Source organism: Schistocerca americana, chromosome 6 (genome assembly GCF_021461395.2).
Source record: "Schistocerca americana isolate TAMUIC-IGC-003095 chromosome 6, iqSchAmer2.1, whole genome shotgun sequence".
NCBI lineage: Eukaryota > Metazoa > Arthropoda > Insecta > Orthoptera > Acrididae > Schistocerca > Schistocerca americana.
Genome location: NC_060124.1, coordinates 145,475,603 through 145,502,876, shown reverse-complemented (window position 1 = coordinate 145,502,876; position 27,274 = coordinate 145,475,603). Strand labels below are relative to the sequence as shown.

The following is a 27,274-nucleotide window of genomic DNA, read 5'->3' as shown; positions in this document are numbered from 1 at the left end:
GAATATTCATTTATTTAAACTAAGTTATCATTTTCTCACCCATATTTTCACCATTTTGCCACTGGCTCACTATAAGATGAAGGAAGAACTAGTATTCATATCTCAGTGTAAGGAAACAGTGTTTTCCATTCTATACTAAAGCATCTGATTACTGGAACTGTGTTTTCCATTCTGTACTACAACATGTTTTACTTTCTGTAAGGAATAAAACTCCTTTTCTTTTAACCACAATTTAAACACATGCCAGGTTGATCTACATCTACTTTTATACTCCAGAGGCTGCTATAAGGTGTGTGGTAGAGTGTACTGTGTGTACTACTATCTACCCCCACCATCCCACCCCCACCCTTCCATGCTGCCATTTCCGTGTTCCATTTGTGAATAGCGTGCAGGAGAAATGATTGATGGTAAGTCTCCATGCCAGTTCAAGTCTCTCTTATTCTACCTTCATGATGTATTCACAATTTTATTAGCTATACAGTATGCCTGAAGTTACTTTTATGTCTGAAGATATCCCTCTAATAGGAATGACATGCTGTAGTCTGTTTGCTAGGAACTCTTCAGTCCAATTGCAAAGATGGCCTGATATTCTGCATGGTCATATTTTGTTTAGATGACAATGTGGAACTATATCAAATGCAATCAAGAAATTGGGAAACACTGCATCAACCTGGGCACTACTGTATGCTGCCTTTGTGTCTCATGGATGAACAGAGCAAGCTTGTCTTTGGAATCTATGTTGATTCCTACAGAAGACATTTTTGGTCTCCAGTCACCAAAATTTCTTGACAGAACACACATGAGGTCTGTTCAAAAAATTCCGGAACATTCATAATTTTGCGCCAGTGATATATTGGAGCAAAATGCAGTATTCATCCCTGCACATGCCTATGTTTAAAGTATAACAGCTGGAAGTTTCATTGTCATATGTCACAATATTATGAAAAGGAAACTGCCACTCACCGTATAGCGGAGATGCTGAGTTGCAGATAGGGACAACAAAAAGACTGTCACAACAATATATATAAGCTTTCAGCCATCAAAGGCCTTTGTCGTAAGTAGATCTCTCTCTCTCTCTCTCTCTCTCTCTCTCTCTCTCTCTCTCTCTCTCTCACACACACACACACACACACACACACACACACACACACACACACACACAATTGCAGGCTGTGGCAGCTGAAGCCACATGCCCATCTGCAACACAGCGTCTCCCCTATATTGTGAGTGGCAACTTTCCTTTTCATAATATTGTTACATTCCATCCTGGATTTTCCATTGTTTGATTGTTGTATGTCAGTTATTTTTCAGTGCTGCATTGAGTAGAATTTGTTTCACACAGTTTGTGAATTTTGAGATGGCAGAGCTAGAGCAGCAACACATCTGCATTAAATTTTGCATGAATCACATCCAATGATGCAACCTATTGTGATGAGTTCTTAAGCCATACTCGGTGTTATGAATAGTTCATGTGGTTTGAAAATAGCTGGATGGAAGTTAAAGATGATCCCTGTTCAGGACACCCTTCAATGTCTGACGATGACGGTCATGTCAGTAACGTCAGCAAAATTGCACATGCCAATCAAAGACTGACTGTCCAAGAGATTGCAGAAGAACATAACATTTCAGTTATATCATGTCACGAAATCCTGACACAGCATCTTAAAATGCGTCATGTTGCCACCAAGTTTGTCCCACGGTTCATGAATCAAGACCAGAAAGACCTCCTTTGCCTTGCACTCTGCGAAAAGCTTTTGCACTGCACAAATTGAGGGACCTCGCCCCTGTGGCCTTTTTTTTAAATCTAAAGTTGAAAACCCATTGATCGAATGGATATTTGCAACAGCAGACAAGATAACAGAAAATTCACGGACAGCACTTTGCACGATTTTCAAGGAGTGTATTGAGACTGCCTCCAGAAGTGTAAAAGGCATTGGGAGTGGTGTATCAATTGTGGAGGAGAGTATTTTGAAGGAGGCCATACACAATAAGTAAAAGGTAAGCATCGAAAAATGTTATGGTCAAAGTTCAGGAATTTTATGAACAGACCACATGAACAGTGGACTCATTGAAACTTCTTGGCAGATTAAAACTGTGTGCCAGACCGTGACTCGTACTCGGGACCTTTGTCTTTTGTGGGAAAGTGCTCTGGAATGGCCTTATTATTTTTACGTTCACCTGAGAGAGCTAACATATTATTGTCCTTAGCCTCAATATCACTAACTTAAAACTGACCTCCTGCACCATTCTTGAGTGTAGTAGACCAAGTACTACACTCGTTTTTGTAATTTTACACTCCACAGCACTATGGAGAGTGTTTAACAAAGGTATATGAATACATTATAGCTATTTACAAATGAAACAAGAGTAACATGCAAAATAATGCAGTGCAATAATATAGTTGGCCTGCTGCAGTTAAAATTGTTCTTGTCTTTGTCATCTAGCATTCTCAGACAAGTCATTTCTAGTTGTAACATTTTCTTTTGGATTGGGGTAAATTTTATTATAAAATCTCTGATTGAAAAGTGATCTAAACAAAGGTGACTACACTCACGAACATTCGTATCAGAGTTAGCTACTGTGGCTGAAAGACAGTGCTCCTGTAACCATGCAGTGGTTCAGAGTATCATTTAACTAGAATTTTCTCTAGCATCTCAAGCAAATCAAAAACCACTTTAATGCTGGACAACAACAAGTCAGCAGACATACATTTGACACTCCCCTGTCAGATTAGGTACAAACCAAGTGAGGTGGCACAGTAGATAGCACACTGAACTGCCATTCAAGAGGACAGTGGCTCAAATCCATAGCCAGCCACCCTGATTTAGATTTTCCTGGATCAATTAATGCAAATTACAGCATAGTTCCTATGAATAGGACATGATTGATTCCATTGTCCATCCTTCTCTCACTCCTGGCGTGTGCTCTGTTTCTTAATGGACTTGTCATTGATGGCCCGTTAAACCCTAATCTTCCTTCATTATAGGGTACAGAAACTACCACCTTCTCATGTGTACCTTTACTACTAAAGACAGTGGCATAAGAAGTAATTGTGCGGCTAGTCCCCAGCAGAAGTTCGAGTCCTCCTTCAGGCATGGGTGTGTGTGTTTGTCCTTAGGATAATTTAGGTTAAGTAGTGTGTAAGCTTAGGGACTGATGACCTTAGCAGTTAAGTCCCGTAAGATTTCACACACATTTGAACATTTTTTTAAAAAGTAATTCATCATGTAAAAAGAACATGAAAATCTAATAATCCTTGGTGACTGGAATGCTGTAGAGGAAGGAATAGAAGACAGAGTTATGGGAGAATAAGGGATCGGTAGTAGTAATGAGAGAGGAGAGAGATTAATTTGAGTTATGCAACAAATTCCAGCTAGTAACAGTGAATACTCAGTTCAAAAATCACAAGAGAGGAAGGTACACTTGGAAAAGGTGTGGAGATACAGGAAGATTTATGCTGGATTATGTCATGGTCAGACAGAGATTCAGAAATCAGATATTGGATAGTAAAATGCACCTAGGGGCAGAGACAGACTAAAATTACAATTTAGTACTGATGAAGAGTAGTCTTAAGTGTAAGAGAATCATCCAGAAGAGTCAGTGTAGAACAGAGTGGGTATACAGAAGTGCTGAAGAATGATGAGGCATGTATGAAGTTCTATAAGGCTTCTGATACTGTGCAATGAATTCCACAGTAGACAGTTCAGTTGAAGAGGAGTGGACATTTCTAAAATGGGTAATGACCTGCTTTATAGGTAAATATTGATAAAAAGATGGTAACTGCAAAGAAATCTTGTGTAACACAGGGAGTACTTCAACTGATTGATGAAACATAAAATTACACTAATGTTCAGGAAAAGGCCGAAATGCAGTAATATAAGTCAATTCCTCTTCTTCTTCATCATCATCATCATCATCATCATCATCATCTGTCTATCCTTGAATGACTGCTGGTGATCATACAATGCATCTTTATTCTGTGAACCACAGTAAGTAGTAGTTAATCTGCGCGTGGTAATTTGGTCCACTGCTTTATTTTATCTAACTAAGATATTGTTCTTCACTCTTTTCTTCTTTTACCTTCTGTTATCAACTGTAGTGTTCCTATAGCCGATTGGCATGTGATGCATATAGAAGCGCACAGCAGAAAATGGTATTTAACTAGGTTTCAATGTCTTGTTCTTTGTCAAGCAAAAGTACCCACATTCACATGCATGATCACACAGACACCGATTGCTGTGGTGACATTGACCATTGATTGTCAGTTGCCTGGGCAGACGGAATTCAGAATGGGCTAGGGAAGGACGCACAAAGCGAGAAAGGGGTAGCAGGATAGTGTGAGGCAGGTCTTTTGACAGATTATATAGCGGTTGCACAGTAAGATGAAAGGAGTTTAGAAGAGAGAGCATGTGAGAGATAGAGTGTGGAAAGGTGTGGGGGAGGAAAGGAGAGGAAAGTGGAGATGAAGAGAGAAATAGGGAAGGAAGAGAGAAAGAGAGGGGAATGGAAAAGTGGGGAGAGGGGAAAGGAATGAGAGGGAGAGGAATGTAGGAAATGCCTGTATGGGGGGAGATTGGTGAAAGAAGGCAGTACACATCTGGACACAGGAGGAGTGGTGTGGACAGAAGAGAGAAGGGAAAAGATAAGGGGAGTCAGTGTGAATCAGGTTGCAGTAGGGTAGGCCAGGGAGACTGCAAAAGCACAGCATAAACTGTACAGAAAATTCCTGCCAGTGTAGTTCAGAGAAGCTTGTGCTGGAAGGGAGTCTCCAAAAGGCTTATGTAGTGAAGCAGCTGATGAAGTTATTTGTGTAGTGCACAGCATGTTCGGCAACTGGTTGGTTAAGTTTGTGTTTTGCCATAGTTTGGTGGAGGTCTTTCATGCGAGTAGACATCTGGTTATGAAACACAACTTTGGGTAATGTGGGTAGGATTTTGGGTAGCAAATACCTCATCTCAGGGCACAATGAAAGGTGACTGAAGCCTTAGTGAAGGATGTGGTTGAACTTTTCAAGGCCAGGTTGATACTGGGTGATCAGAAGAGTGTGGTTGACGGCAGATTAACAGATTTACTGAAGTAATAGGAGGAGATGGCACGGGAGATGTGTCTATGGATGAGCTGGATAGGATATTGTCTGTCAATAAGTGTTCGGTAAGGCTATTGGTATATTTCAATAACTTCTGCTTTACACTGCAGATGTGGTATCCACAGCTGGTGAAGCTTAAGAAAGAGACTTTTTGTTACTGACCATGAACTCAAAAATGTTTCAGGGAATGAGTAAATTTTATCCCAGGTTTTTCTCTTGTCATAACAGAAATGTATTTTTGGCTATTAATTGTTTTGGTTCTTAAATTAAAATGCTAATATTTGTAGCATATCAGACCCATAAATTAACAGAGAATCAGCAAGCTTAGTTAGCTGTTCTGTAAAATATTGCACCAGCAACAATGCAGCCCCACAGTATATTCTGTTTCTGGGTACATGATCAGTTAGTTGATGTTTGGAAGAGCTGAAAATCGCCCAAATTACTGTGTTTGGAAGCTGCTATGAATGGGCATGTTGGGAGGGATACTGACATTCACATAACAGAGATACTGACGGTCCTCAGGTACTATCCTCTTCTGTTAATGCAATCTCCTCAGTAGTTCAAACATTTGGCAAATAATGGCACCCTGTAGGGAAATGGTACTATAGGATTGGAAGGAACATACTTGAATCATTCCAGTGTCAGTCAGAGGAGGTCGAGAAGACTAGCCTTACTCATGGAGTATTGAAAAAAAGCTCAAAATCTGCAGCATCATCCCCAGAACTGACTGCTGTCCCCTGATTCTGAGTTGAGTGAAAGACTGGAACTAGAGACTTTGAAGATTCTGTAACAAGCTATGCAGTGACCTCCTACACTTGCACCACAGAAATGAGAACAGCAAGGTCGCTCTAAATGGTCAGGTATGCACAACATATCAGAAGCTGCTACCCAGGTAGCTGACTGTGTGTGTGTGTGTGTGTGTGTGTGTGTGTGTGTGTGTGTGTGTGCGTTTTCTTTTCTTTTCTGTTTTTTAATTAGGTGATTCTCTAACCAGTCCATACAATAGCAGCTGTAGAGGACCCAGAAGTATCAGTGTAAGATCCAAAGAAATGCCCCTCATATGTGAGAGTATTAAAATCCTAGTTGTTAACTGCCAAAGGATTCACAATGAAGTGCCAGACTTGGAACTGCTCCTAAAAATACAGTGGAGCTCACGTAATAGTACATACAAAAACCTGGTTAAAACCACAAATTGATAATAGTGAGATTTTTGGGGAAAATCTAAGCATACATCGAAAGGCTAGGCTAATGGGAAATGGCGGTGGTGTATTTGTTGCAGTACCCATGAAACATAGTCCTGGACATAGAAACTGAAGCAGCATGCAAGATTATTTGGCCAAGACTTGGTGTCAGGGGAATGCATAAACGTATAGTTGGATCCTTCTGTCAACAACCAGACCTCCAACAAGGTATAACAGGGTGCTTCAGAGATAATCTCAGTATGCTAGTAAGTAAGTTCCCCAAACATACCATAACCATTGGAGCAGATTTTAATCACCTGGCAGTCAGTTGAGATAATTACTAGTGCTGGGCATGACAAGCCATTCTGTGAAACATACTAAATGCATGCTTTGAAAACTATCTAGAACATATAGTTTGGAACCATTCTCACAATGGAAATATACATGATCCAGCCACATTAATGTGACAGCCATCTGTGTCTGATGTCAACTTGCAATAACCACTCACAGATGGCAACACTAGCAATGGAGAGTGTATAAAGTGTGTCATGGGAGATGTGGAAAACAGAACAGTCATTTTTGTATTGCAGAAAAGGAGCAATTTATCTGACATTCAAAAGTACAGGACCATTAGGTTTTGGGCCAAGGCTGAGTTTAACTGTTTGTATGCCACTGATATTAAAGCATACTGTGGATGGCAAAATGGCACTATCAAAAACCAGCACCGAGGCAACTGGGGTGAACCATGAACCATAGTTGTCTGGAGTGAATGATGTGTTCAGGCAAATAGGTGTCCAACTGTTGAACAAGTGACCACCCAGATGAAACAGTGTATCCTCAATGACCGTTCATTGAACATTGCTTCGTACAGGTCTCTGCAGCAAGCCCCTTGTTCTGTGATCCGTGGTGACTGCTGTTAATCGGTGACAATGTGTGGAATTTGCAAGCCAATACCACATGTGGATGTCCAGTGAGTGTCGACAGGTGGCCTTTTCAGATGCATCACATTTTATGCTCCATCAGACATATGGAGCATAAACAGATGGAGCTGATAGAAATACTGAACTCCATCTGTCTGATGGAGCATAAACAGATGGAGCTGGGCAGATGGATCTGTTCTTAGTTACCATATCCACCCGTACCTTCAGTTTGTTTTTCCATGGCATGGTGGCATCTACCAGCAGCACATAGCTCACAGTGTAGGTGTGTGGTTTGAAGAGCAGCAGGATGAGTTTACCATATTCCCCTGGCCACCAAACTCCCCAATCTAAACCCAGTTGAGAATCTGTGGACCACCTCGATCAGGCTATTCACATTGTGGATCTTAAACCAAGAACCTTAGTGCAGCTGGCCATGGCACTGGAGTCAGCATGATTGCACGTCACTGTCAGTACCTTTCAGAATCTCACTGTTTCTCTTTGTACATGTCTTGCCGCAATCTGCACTGCAAAAGATGGTTATTCTGGCTTTTTAAAGTTGATCACATTAGTGTGACTTGACATGGTATTTGATCTGCTTGCAAAAAAGAGACTTTGTTCAACAAAGCAGATAAAGAGGCAGTAGTTTCATATCTCAATGAGGACATCAGTAGCATGTATGAGAACTATGGCTCAAGTTTAAACAGAACAGGTCGTGATTTTTTTTTTTTTTTTTTTTTTTTGGGGGGGGGGGGGGAGGAGGAATGGTATAATGGTATACAGTCACTGTAAAGAAACAGCAACTACTACATAATTGATGTAAAACAAAGCACAGGACTAAAGGGTGAAAAATGTAGAATTATAAAACTTTGGCTGTCAAGAGAGCAATGCATGAAGCCTTTGATAACTATCACAGCAGATTGTCATCAAAGTATCCTTTAGAAAACCCAAATACATTTTGACCACATGTAAAGGCTGTTAGTGGCAGCTAAGTTAAGTGGGCAGACACTAATGTGCAACACAGGACTGTATAAATCCAAAAGTATTGGCCCAATTTAATTCTCATACCTCTTCAAAGATGAGTGAAATAAATATTAGTGTCATTGGCATTGACAAACATCTGAAATTGTTAGATATAAACAAAGCTCCAGGACCCACTGAATCCCTATCACACTCTACCCTGAATTTACAGTTGAGTAAACCTCTTTCTTAATATATTATACCATAAAAATCTTCAGGAAAAAGCTATGGCCAGTAGTTGGAAGAAAGTCATACCTGTATAAAAGAGAGGCAGGAATGATCCACAATACTATTATCCAATATCTCTGATATCCATTTGTTTTAGAATCTTGTAACATATTCTGAGCTCAAATGTAATGAGGTATCTCTAACAGAATAACCTTCTGTGTGCCAACCAGCATGGATTCCAAATACATCAGTCTTATAAAACCCAGCTCACACTTTTCTTACATGACTTATTGAAAGCCATGGATCAGGGCAGTCAGGTAGATGCAGCACTTCTTGACTTCCAAAAAGCATTTGACTTGTTACCACACCCAACTTATCATCGAAAATACACTTGTATAGGGTATAAAATGAAGTTTGTGATTGGACTGAGGATTTTGTGACAGGGAAGACACAGCATGTTATCTCGAATGGAGAGTCATTGAAAGGTGTAGAAGGAATTTTGAGTGTGTCCTGGGAAGAATGTTGGGACCCTTGTTGTTCATGTTGTGTATTAATGACCTTGCAGACAGTGTTAGTAGTAAACTCACATTTTTCCAGATGAAGCTGTTCTGTTATCTGTAATGAAATAACGTTGGAAAATAGCTGCACAAATATTCAGTCATACCTTGATAGGATTTCCAAGTGGTATAAATACTGGCATCTCATCTTAAATGTACAGAAATGTAAAATTTTACACTTTACTAAATGATAAGACATAGTATCAATGAGTCACAGTTGGAATCAGTCAACTCATAAAAATACTTTGGTTGTAACAGCTTGTAGGGATATCCAACAGAACATTGGAAGCATTACATGGGCTCAGTTGTAGGTAAGGCAGGTGGCAGACTTTGGTTCATTGGCAGAATTCTATGGAAATGCAATCAGTTCAGCTTACAAAACACTCATTCAAAACATCCTTGAATATTGCTGAAGTGTGTGGGATCAGTATAAATTAGACTAGCAGGATATATTGAATGTATACAAATAAGGGCAGCACAAATGGTCACAGGTTTCTCTGACCCATATGAGAGCATTACGGAGATGCTAAAAGATCGGAAGATAGACACAAACTGCCCCATGAAAGCTTATGTAGTAAGTTTCAAGAATCAACTTCAAGTGGAGAATCTAGAAATATATTAAAACCCTCTACCTATCATTCCCATTGGGATAGCAAGGACAAGATTAGACTAATTACAGAATGCACAGATGTGTTTAAGCAAATTCTTCCTGCGCTTCATTCATTAATGGAACAGGAGGAAACCCTATTATCTGTTACGATGGGAATAATCTGTCATGCTACACACTGAAAGTGTTTTTATTTTATTTATTTATTTTCAATTCATTAAATATTGCAACTGGAGCAGGAATCAGTTGATCAGATGTGCTTTGAATATTGCACCAGCATTACATCTCATCTCATCTCATCTCATCTCATTTCATTCCTTTCCATATCAATCTTAATCAGCAGTTACATGGAGATAATTTCCAGCAGTTGCCCTTGTTTTGTATATTTATGTTGAGTCTGTGAGACAACTGATCTTTCTTGTGAACACGGCATTGTTTACAGATGAAACAGAGTGTAAATTTATGTATAATGTTTTACTGGATGGTAAAGAATCCTTACTGAACTTGTACATTTAATTTCAGCAACGACAGACTGTAAATGAATGATGTGGAATCACAGGTGACTTCATCATTGGTCTATGTTTTATTTTTACACCAATATCTTCAGGCATTTTGCCAGCAGTTCTTGACAATTTAACCCTAATTAAACATCATAGTATGTACTTTCAGCATGGCTGCTTGCACAATTTACTTCAGCATCAATGCAGATACTGAATTAGAAGCAAACAGATTGGTTGATAACTTATGGACCTCTTAATCTTCTTCCAGTTTCATTATTATTATTGTTATTATTAATATTATTATTATTATTAAATGGAGAACTTGGCCCAAGACCCCAGACCACATTTAGAGATGCAATGCAGAACCTTCGGCCATTGTTGTTGTTGTGGTCTTCAGTCCTGAGACTGGTTTGATACAGCTCTCCATGCTACTCTATCCTGTGCAAGCTGCTTCATCTCCAAGAACCTACTGCAACCTACACCCTTCTGAATCTGCTTAGTGTATTCATCTCTTGGTATCCCTCTACGATTTTTACCCTCCACGCTGCCCTCCAATGCTAAACTGGTGATCCCTTGATGCCTCAGAACATGTCCTACCAACCGATCCCTTCTTCTAGTCAAGTTGTCCCACAAACTTCTCTTCTCCCCAATCCTATTCAATACCTCCTCATTAATTATATGATCTACCCATCTAATCTTCAGCATTCTTCTGTAGCACCACATTTTGAAAGCTTCTAGTCCCTTCTTGTCCAAACTATTTATCGTCCATGTTTCACTTCCATACATGGCTACACTCCATACAAATACTTTCAGAAATGATTTCCTGACACTTAAATCTATACTCGATGTTAACAAATTTCTCTTCTTCAGAAACGCTTTCCTTGCCATTGCCAGTCTACATTTTATATCCTCTCTACTTCAACCATCATCAGTTATTTTGCTCCCCAGATAGCAAAACTCCTTTACTACTTCAAGTGTCTCATTTCCTAATCTAATTCCCTCAGCATCACCCAACTTAATTCGACTACATTCCATTATCCTCATTTTGCTTTTGTTGATGTTCATCTTATGTCCTCCTTTCAACACACTGTTCATTCCGTTCAACTGCTCTTCAAAGTCCTTTGCTGTCTCTGACAGAATTACAATATCATCGGCGAACCGCAAAGTTTTTATTTCTTCTCCATGGATTTTAATACCTACTCCGAATTTTTCTTTTGTTTCCTTCACTGCGTGCTCGATATACAGATTGAATAACATCGGGAAGAGGCTACAACCCTGTCTCACTCCCTTCCCAACCACTTCTTCCCTTTCATGTCCCTCGACTCTTATAACTGCCATCTGGTTTCTGTACAAATTGTAAATAGCCTTTCGCTCCCTGTGTTTTACCCCTGCCAACTTCAGAATTTGAAAGAGAGTATTCCAGTCAACATTGTCAAAAGCTTTCTCTAAGTCTACAAATGCTGGAAACGTAGGTTTCCCTTTCCTTAATCTAGCTTCTAAGATAAGTTGTAGGGTCAGTATTGCCTCACGTGTTCCAGTATTTCTACGGAATCCAAACTGATCTTCCCCGAGGTCGGCTTCTACCAGTTTTTCCATTCATCTGTAAAGAATTCACGTTAGTATTTTGCATCCGTGACTTATTAAACTGATTGTTCGGTAATTTTCACATCTGTCAGCACCTGCTTTTTTTGGGATTGGAATTATTATATTCTTCTTGAAGTCTGGGGGTATTTCGCCTGTCACATACATCTTGCTCACCAGATGGTAGAGTTTTTTCAGGACTGGCTCTCCCAAGGCTGTCAGTAGTTCTAATGGAATGTTGTCTACTCCCGGGGCCTTGTTTCGACTCAGGTCTTTCAGTGCTCTGTCAAACTCTTCACACAGTATTGTATCTCCCATTTCATCTTCATCTACATCCTCTTCCATTTCCATAATATTGTCCTCAAGTACACTGCCCTTGTATAGACCATCTATATACTATCCTTCCACCTTTCTGCTTTCCCTTCTTTGCTTAGAACTGGGTTTCCATCTGAGCTCTTGATATTCAAACAAGTGGTTCTCTTCTCTCCAAAGGTCTCTCTAATTTTCCTGTAGGCAGTATCTATCTTACCCCTAGTTTGAGAAGCCTCTACATCCTTACATTTGTCCTCTAGTCATCCCGGCTTAGCCATTTTGCACTTCCTGTCGATCTCATTTTTGAGACGTTTGCATTACTTTTGGCCTGCTTCATTTACTGCATTTTTATATTTTGTCCTTTCATGAATTAAATTCAATATTTCTTCTGTTACCCAAGGGTTTCTACTAGCCCTCATATTTTTACCTACTAGATCCTCCGCTGCCTTCACTACTTCATCTCTCAAAGCTACCCATTCTTCCTTACTGTATTTCTTTCCCCCATTCCTGTCAATTGTTCCCTTAATCTCTCCCTGAAACTCTGTACAACCTCTGGTTTAGTCAGTTTATCCAGGTCCCATCTCCTTAAATTCCCACCTTTTTGCAGTTTCTTCAGTTTTAATCTACAGTTCATAACCAATAGATTGTGGTCAGAGTCCACATCTGCCCCTGGAAATGTCTTACAATTTAAGACCTGGTTCCTAAATCTCTGTCTTACCATTACATAATCTATCTGAAACTTGTCAGTATCTCCAGGCTTCTTCCATGTATACAACCTTCTTTTATGATTCTTGAACCAAGTGTTAGCTATGATTAAGTTGTGCTCTGTGCAAAATTCTATCAGGTGGCTTCCTCTTTCATTTCTTAGCCCCAATCCATATTCACCTACTACGTTTTCTTCTCTCCCTTTTCTTACTACCGAATTCCAGTCACCCATGACTATTAAATTTTCGTCTCCCTTCACTATCTGAATAATTTCTTTTATTTCATCATACATTTCTTCAATTTCTTCGTCATCTGCAGAGCTAGTTGGCATATAAACTTGTACTACTGTAGTAGGCGTGGGCTTCGTGTCTATCTTGGCCACAATAATGTGTTCACTAAGCTTTTTGTAGTAGCTTACCCACACTCCTATTTTTTTATTCATTGTTAAACAGACTCCTGCATTACCCCTATTTGATTTTGTATTTATAACCCTGTATTCGCCTGACCAAAAGTCTTGTTCCACCTGCCAGTGAACTTCACTAATTCCTACTATATCTAACTTTAACCTATCCATTTCCCTTTTTAAATTTCTAACCTACCTGCTCGATTAAGGGATCTGACATTCCACTCTCCAATCCGTAGAACGCCAGTTTTCTTTCTCCTGATAACGACGTCCTCCTGAGTAGTCCCCGCCTGGAGATCCGAATGGTGGACTATTTTACCTCCGGAATATTTTACCCAAGAGGACGCCATCATCAGTTAACCATACAGTAAAGCTGCATGCCCTCGGGAAAAATTAAGGCTGTAGTTTCCCCTTGCCTTCAGCCGTTCACAGTACCAGCACAGCAAGGCCGTTTTGGTTAGTGTTACCAGGCCAGATCAGTCAATCACCCAGACTGTTGCCCCTGCAACTACTGAAAAGGCTGCTGCTGCTCTTCAGGAACCACACATTTGTCTGGCCTCTCAACAGATACCCCTCCATTGTGGTTGCACCTACGGTACGGCTATCTGTATTGCTGAGGCACACAAGCCTCCCCACCAATGGCAAGGTCCATGGTTCTTGGGGGGGCCTGTGGCCATAATAGGCAGAAATACCTCAATCTGTTCTTTTTACTGTACATACTCATACAGATGAGCATCATTATTTGTGGAAGTCATGTTGACTATTTAACCTGACAGTAAATAATTTGTACTGCTTTAAAAATGTTTCAAATGTTTATGTAGGTATTTGTCTACTCAGTATTGTTATATTCTCCAACTGTTTGTCTTGTATTACGTAAGTCCGAAAATCCGTCCAAAAATAACAGTGGTCAAAAACTGAAGTGTTTAGTGCACTTGTTAAAATCATCCATAACATTTTATTTGTTCAAATAAGCCCATTTTATGTAGCAAAAAATAAAATGTTGTGAATTGTTTTAACAATTGCACTAAAAGCTCCAGTTCTTCAAAATGGGAGAACAGTGACATATATTACTATGACACAAACTCTCCATTTTTTTCAGTACATAGCTGAAGTACACCATCATGTCCATTATTTGTAACTAGTAATTTCATGGAAGTATGACCCAGCAGTAAGTAGCCTTGAAGAAAGACAAAGGAGTGAGATGATTTCAGCAAGCTGCTCTTATGTGTAACACCATTTTCTGGAAATTTCATTTTGATATGTAGAACCTCACACAAAGTCTTTGGAGTATCCTAGTTATGTTGTTCACCCTTACATTCACAAATTGTCTACCATTTGACATCCGTTGTTGAATGAAGGGTTCTTCTTCAGTTAGCATGCTTTATGCTCATCAGTAATGTGCAATGTTCCAGCATCATATTTTCTGCCGTCATCTACTCACCTTCCACTAAGTTTCTGTGTATGATCTGTTCGCAATTTATATTTTTGTCATAACTTATGATTAAAATAAAGCAGTAAATTCACAGTTCAAGAAAAATTTCTGTTGTGTAATGTTTTACACCATCCTGTGTGAAGAATAAGAAACAAATTGTTACTGATATTATTAATTTTGTTGCTTCAGTTCTTTTAATAATATTCATATTTAATTTGTACTAAACTGTCACAAGTTGAAGATTTATTGCATGTTATTTAATTTTCCCTCTTCTACTGCAGTTGAAAGCCTGAGCTTTTCATGAAGAAGAAGAAGAAGAAGAAGAAGAAGAAGAAGAAGCAGAAGCAGAAGCAGGAGCAGGAGGAGGAGGAGGAGGAGAAGATCATGATGAAATAATAATAGAGCACACATGTTCCTTTTTGTTATTCATAGAATATAAATACTTTAAATGCTTAGATTTTTATAACCTTGTTACAGAAGCTCTGTTGACCTTTGAGAAAAAAATCATGTACCTTCAGGAAGTGCTCAGCTTAGCAACGACAAGAAATTGGGGTTTTTATGTGACTATCTTCTTATTGCTACAGAGCATTTTCTTCTTCTTGTTGTGGATTATTTGATAAGATGTAAAATTAAATATTTTTTGTCTTATCTAATTTGTTTTCATTATTACACTGACATAATTATTTAATTAAATGAAGAAAACCCTGTGCAGTATCGGAAAGGTAGGCTCTGACTGTAATTAACATTTTACACTAGAATACTCATGAAATACAATTTGTTTTTCAAAGTGAGATTTCTACATCTACATCTACATCTATACTCCGCGAGCCACCTTACGGTGTGTGGCGGAGGGTACTTATTGTACCACTATCTGATCCCCCCTTCCCTGTTCCATTCACGAATTGTGCGTGGGAAGAACGACTGCTTGTAAGTCTCCGTATTTGCTCTAATTTCTCGGATCTTTTCGTTGTGATCATTACGCGAGATATATGTGGGCGGTAGTAATATGTTGCCCATCTCTTCCCGGAATGTGCTCTCTCGTAATTTCGATAATAAACCTCTCCGTATTGCGTAACGCCTTTCTTGAAGTGTCCGCCACTGGAGCTTGTTCAGCATCTCCGTAACGCTCTCGCGCTGACTAAATGTCCCCATGACGAATCGCGCTGCTTTTCGCTGGATCATGTCTATCTCTTCTATTAATCCAACCTGGTAAGGGTCCCATACTGATGAGCAATACTCAAGAATCGGACGAACAAGCGTTTTGTAAGCTACTTCTTTCGTCGATGAGTCACATTTTCTTAGAATTCTTCCTATGAATCTCAACCTGGCGCCTGCTTTTCCCACTATTTGTTTTATGTGATCATTCCACTTCAGATCGCTCCGGATAGTAACTCCTAAGTATTTTACGGTCGTTACCGCTTCCAATGATTTACCACCTATGGCATAATCGTACTGGAATGGATTTCTGCCCCTATGTATGCGCATTATATTACATTTATCTACGTTTAGGGAAAGCTGCCAGCTGTCGCACCATGCATTAATCCTCTGCAGGTCCTCCTGGAGTACGTACGAGTCTTCTGATGTTGCTACTTTCTTGTAGACAACCGTGTCATCTGCAAATAGCCTCACGGAGCTACCGATGTTGTCAACTAAGTCATTTATGTATATTGTAAACAATAAAGGTCCTATCACGCTTCCCTGCGGTACTCCCGAAATTACCTCTACATCTGCAGATTTTGAACCGTTAAGAATGACATGTTGTGTTCTTTCTTCTAGGAAATCCTGAATCCAATCACAAACCTGGTCCGATATTCCGTAAGCTCGTATTTTTTTCACTAAACGTAAGTGCGGAACCGTATCAAATGCCTTCCTGAAGTCCAGGAACACGGCATCAATCTGCTCGCCAGTGTCTACGGCACTGTGAATTTCTTGGGCAAATAGGGCGAGCTGAGTTTCACATGATCTCTGTTTGCGGAATCCATGTTGGTTATGATGAAGGAGATTTGTATTATCTAAGAACGTCATAATACGAGAACACAAAACATGTTCCATTATTCTACAACAGATTGACGTAAGCGAAATAGGCCTATAATTATTCGCATCTGATTTATGACCCTTCTTGAAAATGGGAACGACCTGCGCTTTCTTCCAGTCGCTAGGTACTTTACGTTCTTCCAGCGATCTACGATAAATTGCTGATAGAAAGGGGGCAAGTTCTTTAGCATAATCACTGTAGAATCTTAAGGGTATCTCGTCTGGTCCGGATGCTTTTCCGCTACTAAGTGATAGCAGTTGTTTTTCAATTCCGATATCGTTTATTTCAATATTTTCCATTTTGGCGTCCGTGCGACGGCTGAAGTCAGGGACTGTGTTACGATTTTCCGCAGTGAAACAGTTTCGGAACACTGAATTCAGTATTTCTGCCTTTCTTCGGTCGTCCTCTGTTTCGGTGCCATCGTGGTCAACGAGTGACTGAATAGGGGATTTAGATCCGCTTACCGATTTTACATATGACCAAAACTTTTTAGGGTTCTTGTTTAGATTGTTTGCCAATGTTTTATGTTCGAATTCGTTGAATGCTTCTCTCATTGCTCTCTTTACGCTCTTTTTCGCTTCGTTCAGCTTTTCCTTATCAGCTATGATTCGACTACTCTTAAACCTATGATGAAGCTTTCTTTGTTTCCGTAGTACCTTTCGTACATGATTGTTATACCACGGTGGATCTTTCCCCTCGCTTTGGACCTTAGTCGGTACGAACTTATCTAAGGCGTACTGGACGATGTTTCTGAATTTTTTCCATTTTTGTTCCACATCCTCTTCCTCAGAAATGAACGTTTGATGGTGGTCACTCAGATATTCTGCGATTTGTGCCCTATCACTCTTGTTAAGCAAATATATTTTCCTTCCTTTCTTGGCATTTCTTATTACACTTGTAGTCATTGATGCAACCACTGACTTATGATCACTGATACCCTCTTCTACATTCACGGAGTCGAAAAGTTCCGGTCTATTTGTTGCTATGAGGTCTAAAACGTTAGCTTCACGAGTTGGTTCTCTAACTATCTGCTCGAAGTAATTCTCGGACAAGGCAGTCAGGATAATGTCACAAGAGTCTCTGTCCCTGGCTCCAGTTCTGATTGTGTGACTATCCCACTCTATACCTGGTAGATTGAAGTCTCCCCCTATTACAATAGTATGATCACGAAACTTCTTCACGACGTTCTGCAGGTTCTCTCTGAGGCGCTCAACTACTACGGTTGCTGATGCAGGTGGTCTATAGAAGCATCCGACTATCATATCTGACCCACCTTTGATACTTAACTTAACCCAGATTATTTCACATTCGCATTCGCTAATAACTTCACTGGATATTATTGAATTCTTTACTGCTATAAATACTCCTCCACCATTGGCGTTTATCCTATCCTTGCGGTATATATTCCATTCTGTGTCTAGGATTTCGTTACTGTTCACTTCCGGTTTTAACCAACTTTCCGTTCCTAATACTATATGCGCACTATTTCCTTCAATAAGAGATACTAATTCAGGAACCTTGCCCTGGATACTCCTGCAGTTTACCAATATTACGTTGACTTTTCCTGTTTTTGGTCTCTGAGGACGGACGTTCTTTATCAACGATGATAATGTCCTCTCTGGTAAGCCGTCAGGTATTTTATCGTTTCGCCCAAGGGGGGGTCCCTCTAACCTAAAAAACCCCCGTGTGCACGCCACACGTACTCTGCTACCCTAGTAGCTGCTTCCGGTGTGTAGTGCACGCCTGACCTGTCTAGGGGGGCCCTACAGTTCTCCACCCAATAACGGAGGTCGATGAATTTGCAACCATTATAGTCGCAGAGTCGTCTGAGCCTCTGGTTTAGACCCTCCACACGGCTCCAAACCAGAGGACCGCGATCGACTCTGGGCACTATGCTGCAGATATTAAGCTCAGCTTGCACTCCGCGTGCGATGCTGGTTGTCTTCACCAAATCAGCCAGCCGCCGGAAGGAACCAAGGATGGCCTCAGAACCCAAGCAGCAGGCGTCATTCGTTCCGACATGTGCTACTATCTGCAGCCGGTCACACCCAGTGCGTTCAATAGCTGCCGGAAGGGCCTCCTCCACATTACGGACGAGACCCCCCGGCAAGCACACCGAGTGCACACTGGCATTCTTCCCCGACCTACCCGCTATTTTCCTGAGGGGCTCCATAACCCGCCTAACGTTGGAGCTCCCTATAACTAATAGGCCCGCCCTCTGTGACTGTCGGGACCTTGCCGGAGAATCGGCCACTGGCCCAACAGGCGAGGCATCCTGTGGTGGCTCGGAAACGATGTCATCACCACTAGGAAGCACCCCGTACCTGTTGGAAAGGGGTAAGGCAGCTGCCACGATTGTCTGAAATAATTCAGGTGATATGGCAGTAACTGTGAAGTTTGAAGCCTTCTGCTGTACTCAGGAATAAATCAATATTTCAAATAGTTTCCTGGAGAGAAAAAAAAAAAAAAAAAAACCTGCATGTATGGATGTTAAAGGAGCCACTTGTAATTAGGAGCTGAAGACTTGATTTGTTTGAAGTATAAATAACTATTTAGAAACTCACTTAGAGCATAGCTAAGTAAGGAAAATTCATTTAACTGTAGAAATCAATGTCTTGGTCACATATTAGTTTAATGAAGTTCATAATCAGTTTCAGATTTTTAACCTTTATTAGATCCAGTGAGCATAGCACTGACATGTAGACATGTGTAGACCTACATGTCATTGCTGTAATCTTTGAGCCTAATGATGACTGCAAAGCTGAGACTGGTCACGAATTTTAATAAACTGGTGTGTGATGACGACACTTATTTCTACAGTTTAATCTGTGATAAAGGTCACCAGTCTCCTCTGCAGGTCAAAGTGACCTCATTTTGGTAAAATGAATTTTTTGTGCAGTTTGATTTAAGATTCATTGGATGGTCATCATTGTCATTCAGAAGGTACCCTCCGATGCAACATAAATGTTTATTTTAAGAATTTTTCCAGGAATGACATGTGAAATGGATTCCTTGATAAACTGAATGCCTCCATTTGGTGGTAGGATTATTATGCTACATCAAACTGATGCAATATGCATGAACATACCTGCCACTTCTACAAAATTGTTGCCATTATTAAGATATCATACACTATGTGATCAAAAGTATCCGGACACCCACAAAAACATACATTTTTCATTTTAGGTGCATTGTACTGCCACCTACTGCCAGGTACTCCATATCAGCGACCCCAGTGGTCATTAGATATCGTGAGAGAGCAGAATGGGGCACTCCACGGAACTCAACGGACTTCGAACATGGTCAAGTGATTGGGTGTCACTTGTGTTATACTTCTGTACGCAAGATTTCCACATTCCTAAACATAGCTAGGTCCACTGTTTCAAATGTGATAGAGAAGTGGAAACATGAAGGGACTCATACAGCACAAAAATGTACACATTGACCTAGTCTGTTGACTGACAGACCATCACATAGGAATTCCAAACTGCATCAGGATCCACTGCAAATACTATGACAGTTAGGTGGGAGGTGAGAAAACTTAGCTGCTCATAAGCCACATATCACGGCATTAAATGTCAAACAATGGCTCACTTGGTGTAAGGAGAGGAAACATTGGACGATTGAACAGTGGAAAAACATTGTGTGGAGTGACGAATCACGGTACACAATGTGTGATCCAATGGCAGGGTCACGGTATGGTGAATGCCCGGTGAACATCATCTGTCAGCGTGAGTAGTGCCAATAGTAAAGTTCGGAGGTGGTGGTGTTATGGTGTGATCATGTGTTTCATGAAGGGGGCTTACACACATTGTTTTGCATGGCACTATCACAGCACAGGCCTACATTGATGTTTTAAGCACCTTCTTGCTTCCCACTGTCGAAGAGAATTTGGGGATGGTGATTGCATCTTTCAACACGATCGAGCTCCTGTTCAAAATGCACGGCCTGTAGTGGAGTGCTTACATGACAATAACATCCCTGCAATGGACTGGCCTGCACAGAGTCCTGACCTGAATCCTATAGAACACCTCTGGGATGTTTTGGAATGTCAACTTCATGCCAGGCCTCACTGACTGACATCGATACCTCCCCTCAGTGCAGCATTCCATGAAGAATGGGCTGCCATTCGCCAAGAAACCTTCCAGCACCTGATAGAATGAATGCCTGCGAGAGTGGAAGCTGTCATCAAGGCTAAGGGTGGCCAAATACCATACAGGATTCCGGCATTACCAATGGAGAGCCACCACAAACTTGTAAGTCATTTTCAGCCAGGTGTGTGGAGTGTAGCTTCTCATTTTTGAGTGACATATTGTCCAGCAGCCAATACCACAGATAGCATAGAAAGTGAGGTTTGATCTTTTAATTGCTTCAGCTTCACCAGAACCTTTCGAATTTTCTTGTTCTAGTCCTAACACTCATTAAAAAAATGGAGCATGTTGCAGAAATAATGAAGATGACAACTAAAAAGATGTGATAAAATGCAGTTATGATTGCTGAAGTGCATTGTTATTTGTGTTACACCTTGCAGTTTCATCAATTTCATCAGCAGTTCAAAAGTGACTGTAGAAGGTTTGCTTGTTTGCTTCAGTTGCAAGGGGGTTGATTTGTATATCCTGGAGCTCATTTGTTGTATATCATGAAAAAAATGTTACTTACGTTTTTCCAACTTATAGTCACCTTGGAAAATATGGTTAATATTGGAAGTCTTTTAGACTAGATTAGATTAGATTCAGTTTTTGTTCCATAGACCCAAAAAATTAGATGATTCTCGTGGGTGTGGAACATATCAGAAAGTATAACTACAGTCCAACGTAAGTCGGGACCCTTCATCTTGATTTTGTTGCCAACTGCGCCAGCAGCATGCCAAGAGGTCAGTAAGTAAAACAGTTGAACCGGCACGATCATGAAAGTGAAAGCAAATAGTAGTTGTTTATTTTGGATTGTACAATGGTTTTTACTGAAAGCTGAATTTAATGTATTGACCACCAAGTTCATCAATATTTTTCTCCAAAATATGGGAAATGAAAATAAAAGCTACCTTACATTTTTTTTTTCCATCAGTGCAGTTGGAACATGACACATAACAATAGCTTCATAACTGTTGTCTACATGGTTTACTGAATTTATTTTCTAGGCAATTATTTCATTAGACTGCGTACCAGACAAGAAACAGCTGCATATATATAATAATGCCAACTGGCAGACTTTTTTTCCATTTTGTAATATCAGACTTTATTGAAAACATAGTGTATTTGGACAATACACTTATTGCTTAAAGTAAAATGTAACCATTAATTTCATTACTGGTGAATTAAAAGACCACATTCATTTGTTTTGTAGGTTTTAAACACATTTCATTGGTGAAAGGACAGTGCAATAATTTATTAGAACCGTGATACTTAAACATGAACAGCAATATTAAAAATGTATCTAATTGTTGGAAATTCAATCAACAGCATTATTAAATAGCTTATAATACAGTATATTCATCCAATAAATGTGGTGATAAAACATTAATTTATTATTTGTGGAACACCATCAAAATGTGACAATAGTAATGTCAGAACAACAGATGTTACCAACACATGCTCACTTCAGTTGAAACTCAGTACTGGATTAACAGTTTTGGTACCACCTACTGAAGTGGAAGGGGGCAGAAGCATCATAAAGGAGCATGGTACACATACAAATTGTGTCACTTAAGTTGTGCAAATAAGTGCAATAAGTAGTTTCTTTGGTATTTTTACATGATCATTAAGGTTGCACATACAAAGTTCTGAAATCAGTATCTGTTTTTGACAAATACCAAGAAATGTGTGTTTCACTTGCAGAGTACTGGTATGTTAAGAGATTAATATTAACAACTATAACAAAATATACAAATGGTAACTCATACACCACCATCTATACATCCATTTCAGGTTTTGTACAAAATGATCAGAAGCACATGAACAAAATAAAAAACAATGCCTACAATAATTTGTTATGTCCACTTTTATATCTTATATTTAATTTTCATGGCCACTGAATTACAGTAATAATTTGTAGAATCCATATTGATTTCAACAGTTTGTTGGTTTTTAAAAACAATGGAAATTTGTTTTCTTTATCCACTGTAAATGGTTAAACAGCAGCATCCCCAGTACAAGAGAAGTAAATCCACAGGAAAGATACATATAAATAAATAAATATATAAATAAATAAATATAGTGTATGATTTTCATATTTTAAACATAATTATTAATCCACAACAATTATCTTCTTCAGGCCTTTTTAGTACATATCCAGTTTTGTTTCATAATGAAACAAAAACAATATGTTTTATGATGGGGAAAGCTGACATCGTTTCTCAGTCTTGCATGTGCATAGAAGCATAATCAATTTGTGTGAAACTCCACTATATGAAATCATTCATTATTTTGCCTTTCTCTCAGATATTGCCAAATGCTAAGTCGCTTGTGTGGAGAAATGTTCTCAGACCAACATTGACTGTGATTTAGTTCTTAAACTTTTACTAAAAATGTCCATTAATTTAGAGTCTAAACAGTTCCTCTTGCTGTTTGCGTGGTTGACACTGACTGCAGTGGAATGATGGAACAAATCAATGTAACTTAAGTATTATCTGTCCCATACAAAAACTGATTATGACGTTGAAAGTAAATATAGGTCATTTGCAATAAAACCTTGATGGACTTTAACTTCAGATATTGAAACATTCTGGTTGGTTTGTAAAGCTTCTCAGACTACCTTAAAGAATAGTTTGTGACATGTCATTTCTCTCCACATGTGCTGTCAGCAAAACATTGAAAGCTAAGAATATAATGAACATGTAAATAAAGGAAAGAAGAGTGAAAGATGCTGAATCCAAAAGTAAAAGTACAGCAGTCTCTTCATTTAACACCCATCCAGCAGCACTGAAACTTGATGACATTACACATATCTGTGGTAAGTGAGAGGGTCACAGGAAGGGTGACATTGCAGATTGTAGGGGGGGGGGGGGCACGGCACATGGATGATGGATGGATGGATGGATAGATAGATAGATAGATTATATACATAGGTAGGTAGGTGTAGAGAGAGAGAACAAAACATACAACATGCTGGGGGAAATATCAGCAGTTACAAGGTTAATTGCACTTCTTTTCTGATCTGGGGCATGGAATAACAACTATAGTGTATTATGGTAGTCTAAAATTGTAAAATAGTGAAGCATGATACAACCAGTGGAGGAGAACTTTAGTCAACAAATATATGAAATAATGCACTTCAGATAAAACAAGCAAGGGGGGAGGGGAGGGGAGGGGGGCGGGGAGGCAAAGAAAAAAGCTAAAATGGAAAAGGAAATGAAGTCAGGTAGTCTGTAAAAGAAAAGGTGTGGAACAGAGTAAATATGTGATTCAAGTCATTAATATAAATTAAAACAATCAATCATCTGCTTCCTGGAACAAATTCCAATCTGTATACTTGAAACCCATGTATGTGCTGAGTTTATAAGAAGAAGGTATAGCTTGTCTCGGGTACACACGACTTATCTTTTTCCATTGATTTTAACAGTATTTTACCACACTCGTGATAGAGCGAAATACTACTTTAAAATTAAACATAAAAACTGCAGAACATGGTAATGTGTGTTTGGATTCCACAAATATATTTGGTGGATGTCAGTCTAAAATTCAGCAGAATACTTCATTTGTTTCCAAAATGAAAATTTGTAACATGTTTATTCTCATTTATAACTTCTGTGGCACTGATAGGTTGGCGTATTTTGATTTATCATTAAAAATCTGAATGCTTTACTGGACCATGCTCTCAAAAAAAAAAAATAATAATAATAATAATAATAATAAAAAAACCAAAGCAAGCTGGTAGTTCCTACCAGGTGTGAAAGATCTTCTTCAGTGTGAACGCACTCACATTGCTCAAACTCTTACGGGAATTGCTAGATTGACTGCTGCGGTGTGTGGACAGAAAGTTGGAAATGTGGGTCTCATGGGGAGCGAGCCAGAGATAAGTCCCTGTAGAGCACTATCCTCTGTGTCCTCAATGGCTCAGTCAGATAGAGAGTCTGCCATGTAAGCAGGAGATCCCAGGTTCGAGTCCCCGTCGGGGCACACATTTTAAACTGTCCCCATTGATATTTATCAATGCCTGTAAGCAGCTAATGGTCTGGATTTCATTGTAATTTCATTTTAAGAGCACATTCGTCATTCAGAAGGTGGATTGTATCATAGATATAAACAACTGATTCTAATATCACAAAAATAATGAAATGATGAATTTCTGTACACATAAAGTAAGTTTTTAGATGTACATAACATAGGACCAGGACAGTAGACTATGCCATGTTCATCCATATCAGCATCAGTTGCGACAGATCCTGAATAATACCATGCCACTGCTCTGTAGTTGTGTCGTGCCATAGAAGTGTCAGAATGTTGTGGATACAGTATCCTGTTGAAAGGCCTTTTTCAGACAGCAACAATTATGGCTCTGAGATGTCTTGCACATAGCTCCTGGCTATTGCACTGTTGCACCCCATTTAGGGCTGAATGCAAGATGTGCAATGGCTGAGTATAAGGTGGTGGTGAATAGTGAGTCATGTCACAGCAGCCATGATTGAGGCATTCATCAAAAGGGATTTGCTGTGAGTTTTAAGGAATGCATAGAAAATTAAGGAGGACTGGAACCAACGTGTCTTGTGATGAAGCCAGATTCTGACAAAAGACTTTGCAACTTGTATGTACAGTACATACATATAGAAACATCATTGCTTACTTGTATCACAGCATGTATTCAACTCTAGAGTAAGGGTGATAAAGCCTCAAACTGACTACACTTTTTTATAATAAACTATTAATTTGCCATGATATTATACTAATTAAACATTTGTTACATTCACAGTACTGTATCTTTTACAAAATTTCAGGTAGTACCAGATACCACAGATGCACAGTTATTACGTGATTCAAGAAAGGAATTGTTAGTCACCAAAAATTAAGTTATTTGACATATCTGAAATTTGTCAATTCCCTCTGGTAGTCAAGTACATTACTTCCACTGATATTGCTGACATAAATGTGAGACCTTGGGCTCCTGGGATAAAGTCTGTTTTTATAAATATATGAATGTCTTAAAAGTAATACACAATAGGGAATATTATTTTGTTAGGGGTCTATTTAATGCAGTTCCTTCAACATCTGTTCAGGAAATCTAAATATGCCATTCTTAGAATGGCTTTCCTGTATGATCTTGTCTGGAATAAGTTCCATATCTGAAGACACTTTGAGACTAAAAATGTGTAGGCAGGCTTTGGCAGCTTCCATTATTCTTAATTTTCCATAACCATCACAAAAATTCTTACAAATACAAACTGACATGTATATCAGTCACAGTTACGGAAGTGCAGGCTAAATACACTCAGAGCCTGTCAATATACCAACTGTTAAGTTATTTTTTGTTGCAGTTACACCCCTATTCCGCAACCTATGTTTCACTTATTTATTTCATGTACTACATATAGCACAGCCACGTGAGTTGCATATTTCTTCACAATCTTTTACTTATCCCTCCTTTCTGCCTTTTCTTTTCTGCTAGACATTTCCAATCATTCCTTTTTATCTGCACTGTTGTTCTGCTTTTTATCTACATTGAACCATTCCTCACACTCCATTTCCATCCAGAATGAAAGGTTTCATTGCAGTAGCCACCCTTTTATTTTTCCAGAAGCTGTCAGATACTTTAAATTGTCTCTCTTGCATGCCATTCTGCATATAATTTGGAGGAACTCACCATTATTCTTTCCATTCCCTCAAACCTAACTTATAATCCGCATTCCTGTGTAGCTCCCTCAATAATGAATTTTGTTATGGAAGACTGACATTTGTTTCTCAGTTTTTCATCTTCCTGCTGTATCTACAGCAATTCCTACTTGGTAAATACAATTCTTCTAACTTTCTTTACTGTAAATAGAACCAATCAGTATCTCGTAAATTTATTTAACATTTTGATCTCCAGAGAAATGTTTGAGAAATTTTATTGAAGAGCATAACAGAAAGGACTGGTTGCGAGCTGCACCTGAACTTACATTTATGTACCCCGATCTTTGTTACTGCTTCTATGATCTCCAAGATAGCGTTAGTATTCAACAATCCACAATTTGAGCAACTTATAAAATTAAAACATCAATACTGTACATATGGTAAGATTAGTACAGCTAATGACTTCCATACTTTATTCTTTTATGGCATCATTTGTCTGGATACACAGTCATTTGAAAATTTTCCAAATTACTGGCCTAATTCAATATACATTTTAATTAAACAAAACACATTTCGAAATAATTATGGCAGTGGATGTTAATGAAATGCACACAAGTGTTCTCCAGTAATGTCCGTGTTTTCATTCATTTTGCTGATGATGTGTGGATTTTCAAATAAAAAGTGAAAATGATGGAAAGTACTAAATACAGATCCTAGAGTTTATATAGAATCTGGAAGACAGGTATCAGAAAAAATTGTTGCTAATAAAGAAAATTAACCAAGGTGCCCGTCAGGGCTTAGAGTGTGTGATGCTCCAATACAAATATTAAAAAAACAAGAGCATTCATGGTTCCCTCCAGACATTTCAAACTAGCTGAGTGAGATTTACAGCAGCAAGAGATGAAAAAATTGGATCTGGAGAAGTAGTTCATGAAGTTAAAAAGTAGTTACAGAAAAATATCTTAGCTAATGTCTGTTAAGATTATTGTTATTAAATCACTAATAATGT

General features: G+C 39.1%; 1 protein-coding gene across 2 annotated transcripts in view; it reads left to right on the top strand.

The window, feature by feature from the left end:
• The window catches only part of LOC124619645, a 214,271-nt gene extending 199,154 nt beyond the window's left edge, over positions 1 to 15,117 (top strand). For both annotated transcript variants that reach the window (XM_047146173.1, XM_047146174.1), the window contains exon 9: positions 14,751 to 15,117. In XM_047146173.1, the coding sequence (XP_047002129.1) occupies positions 14,751 to 14,773 (23 nt within the window). In that variant the 3' untranslated portion in view covers positions 14,774 to 15,117. The remainder of the gene's footprint in view (positions 1 to 14,750) is intronic.
• Positions 15,118 to 27,274: the final 12,157 nt, after the last annotated feature.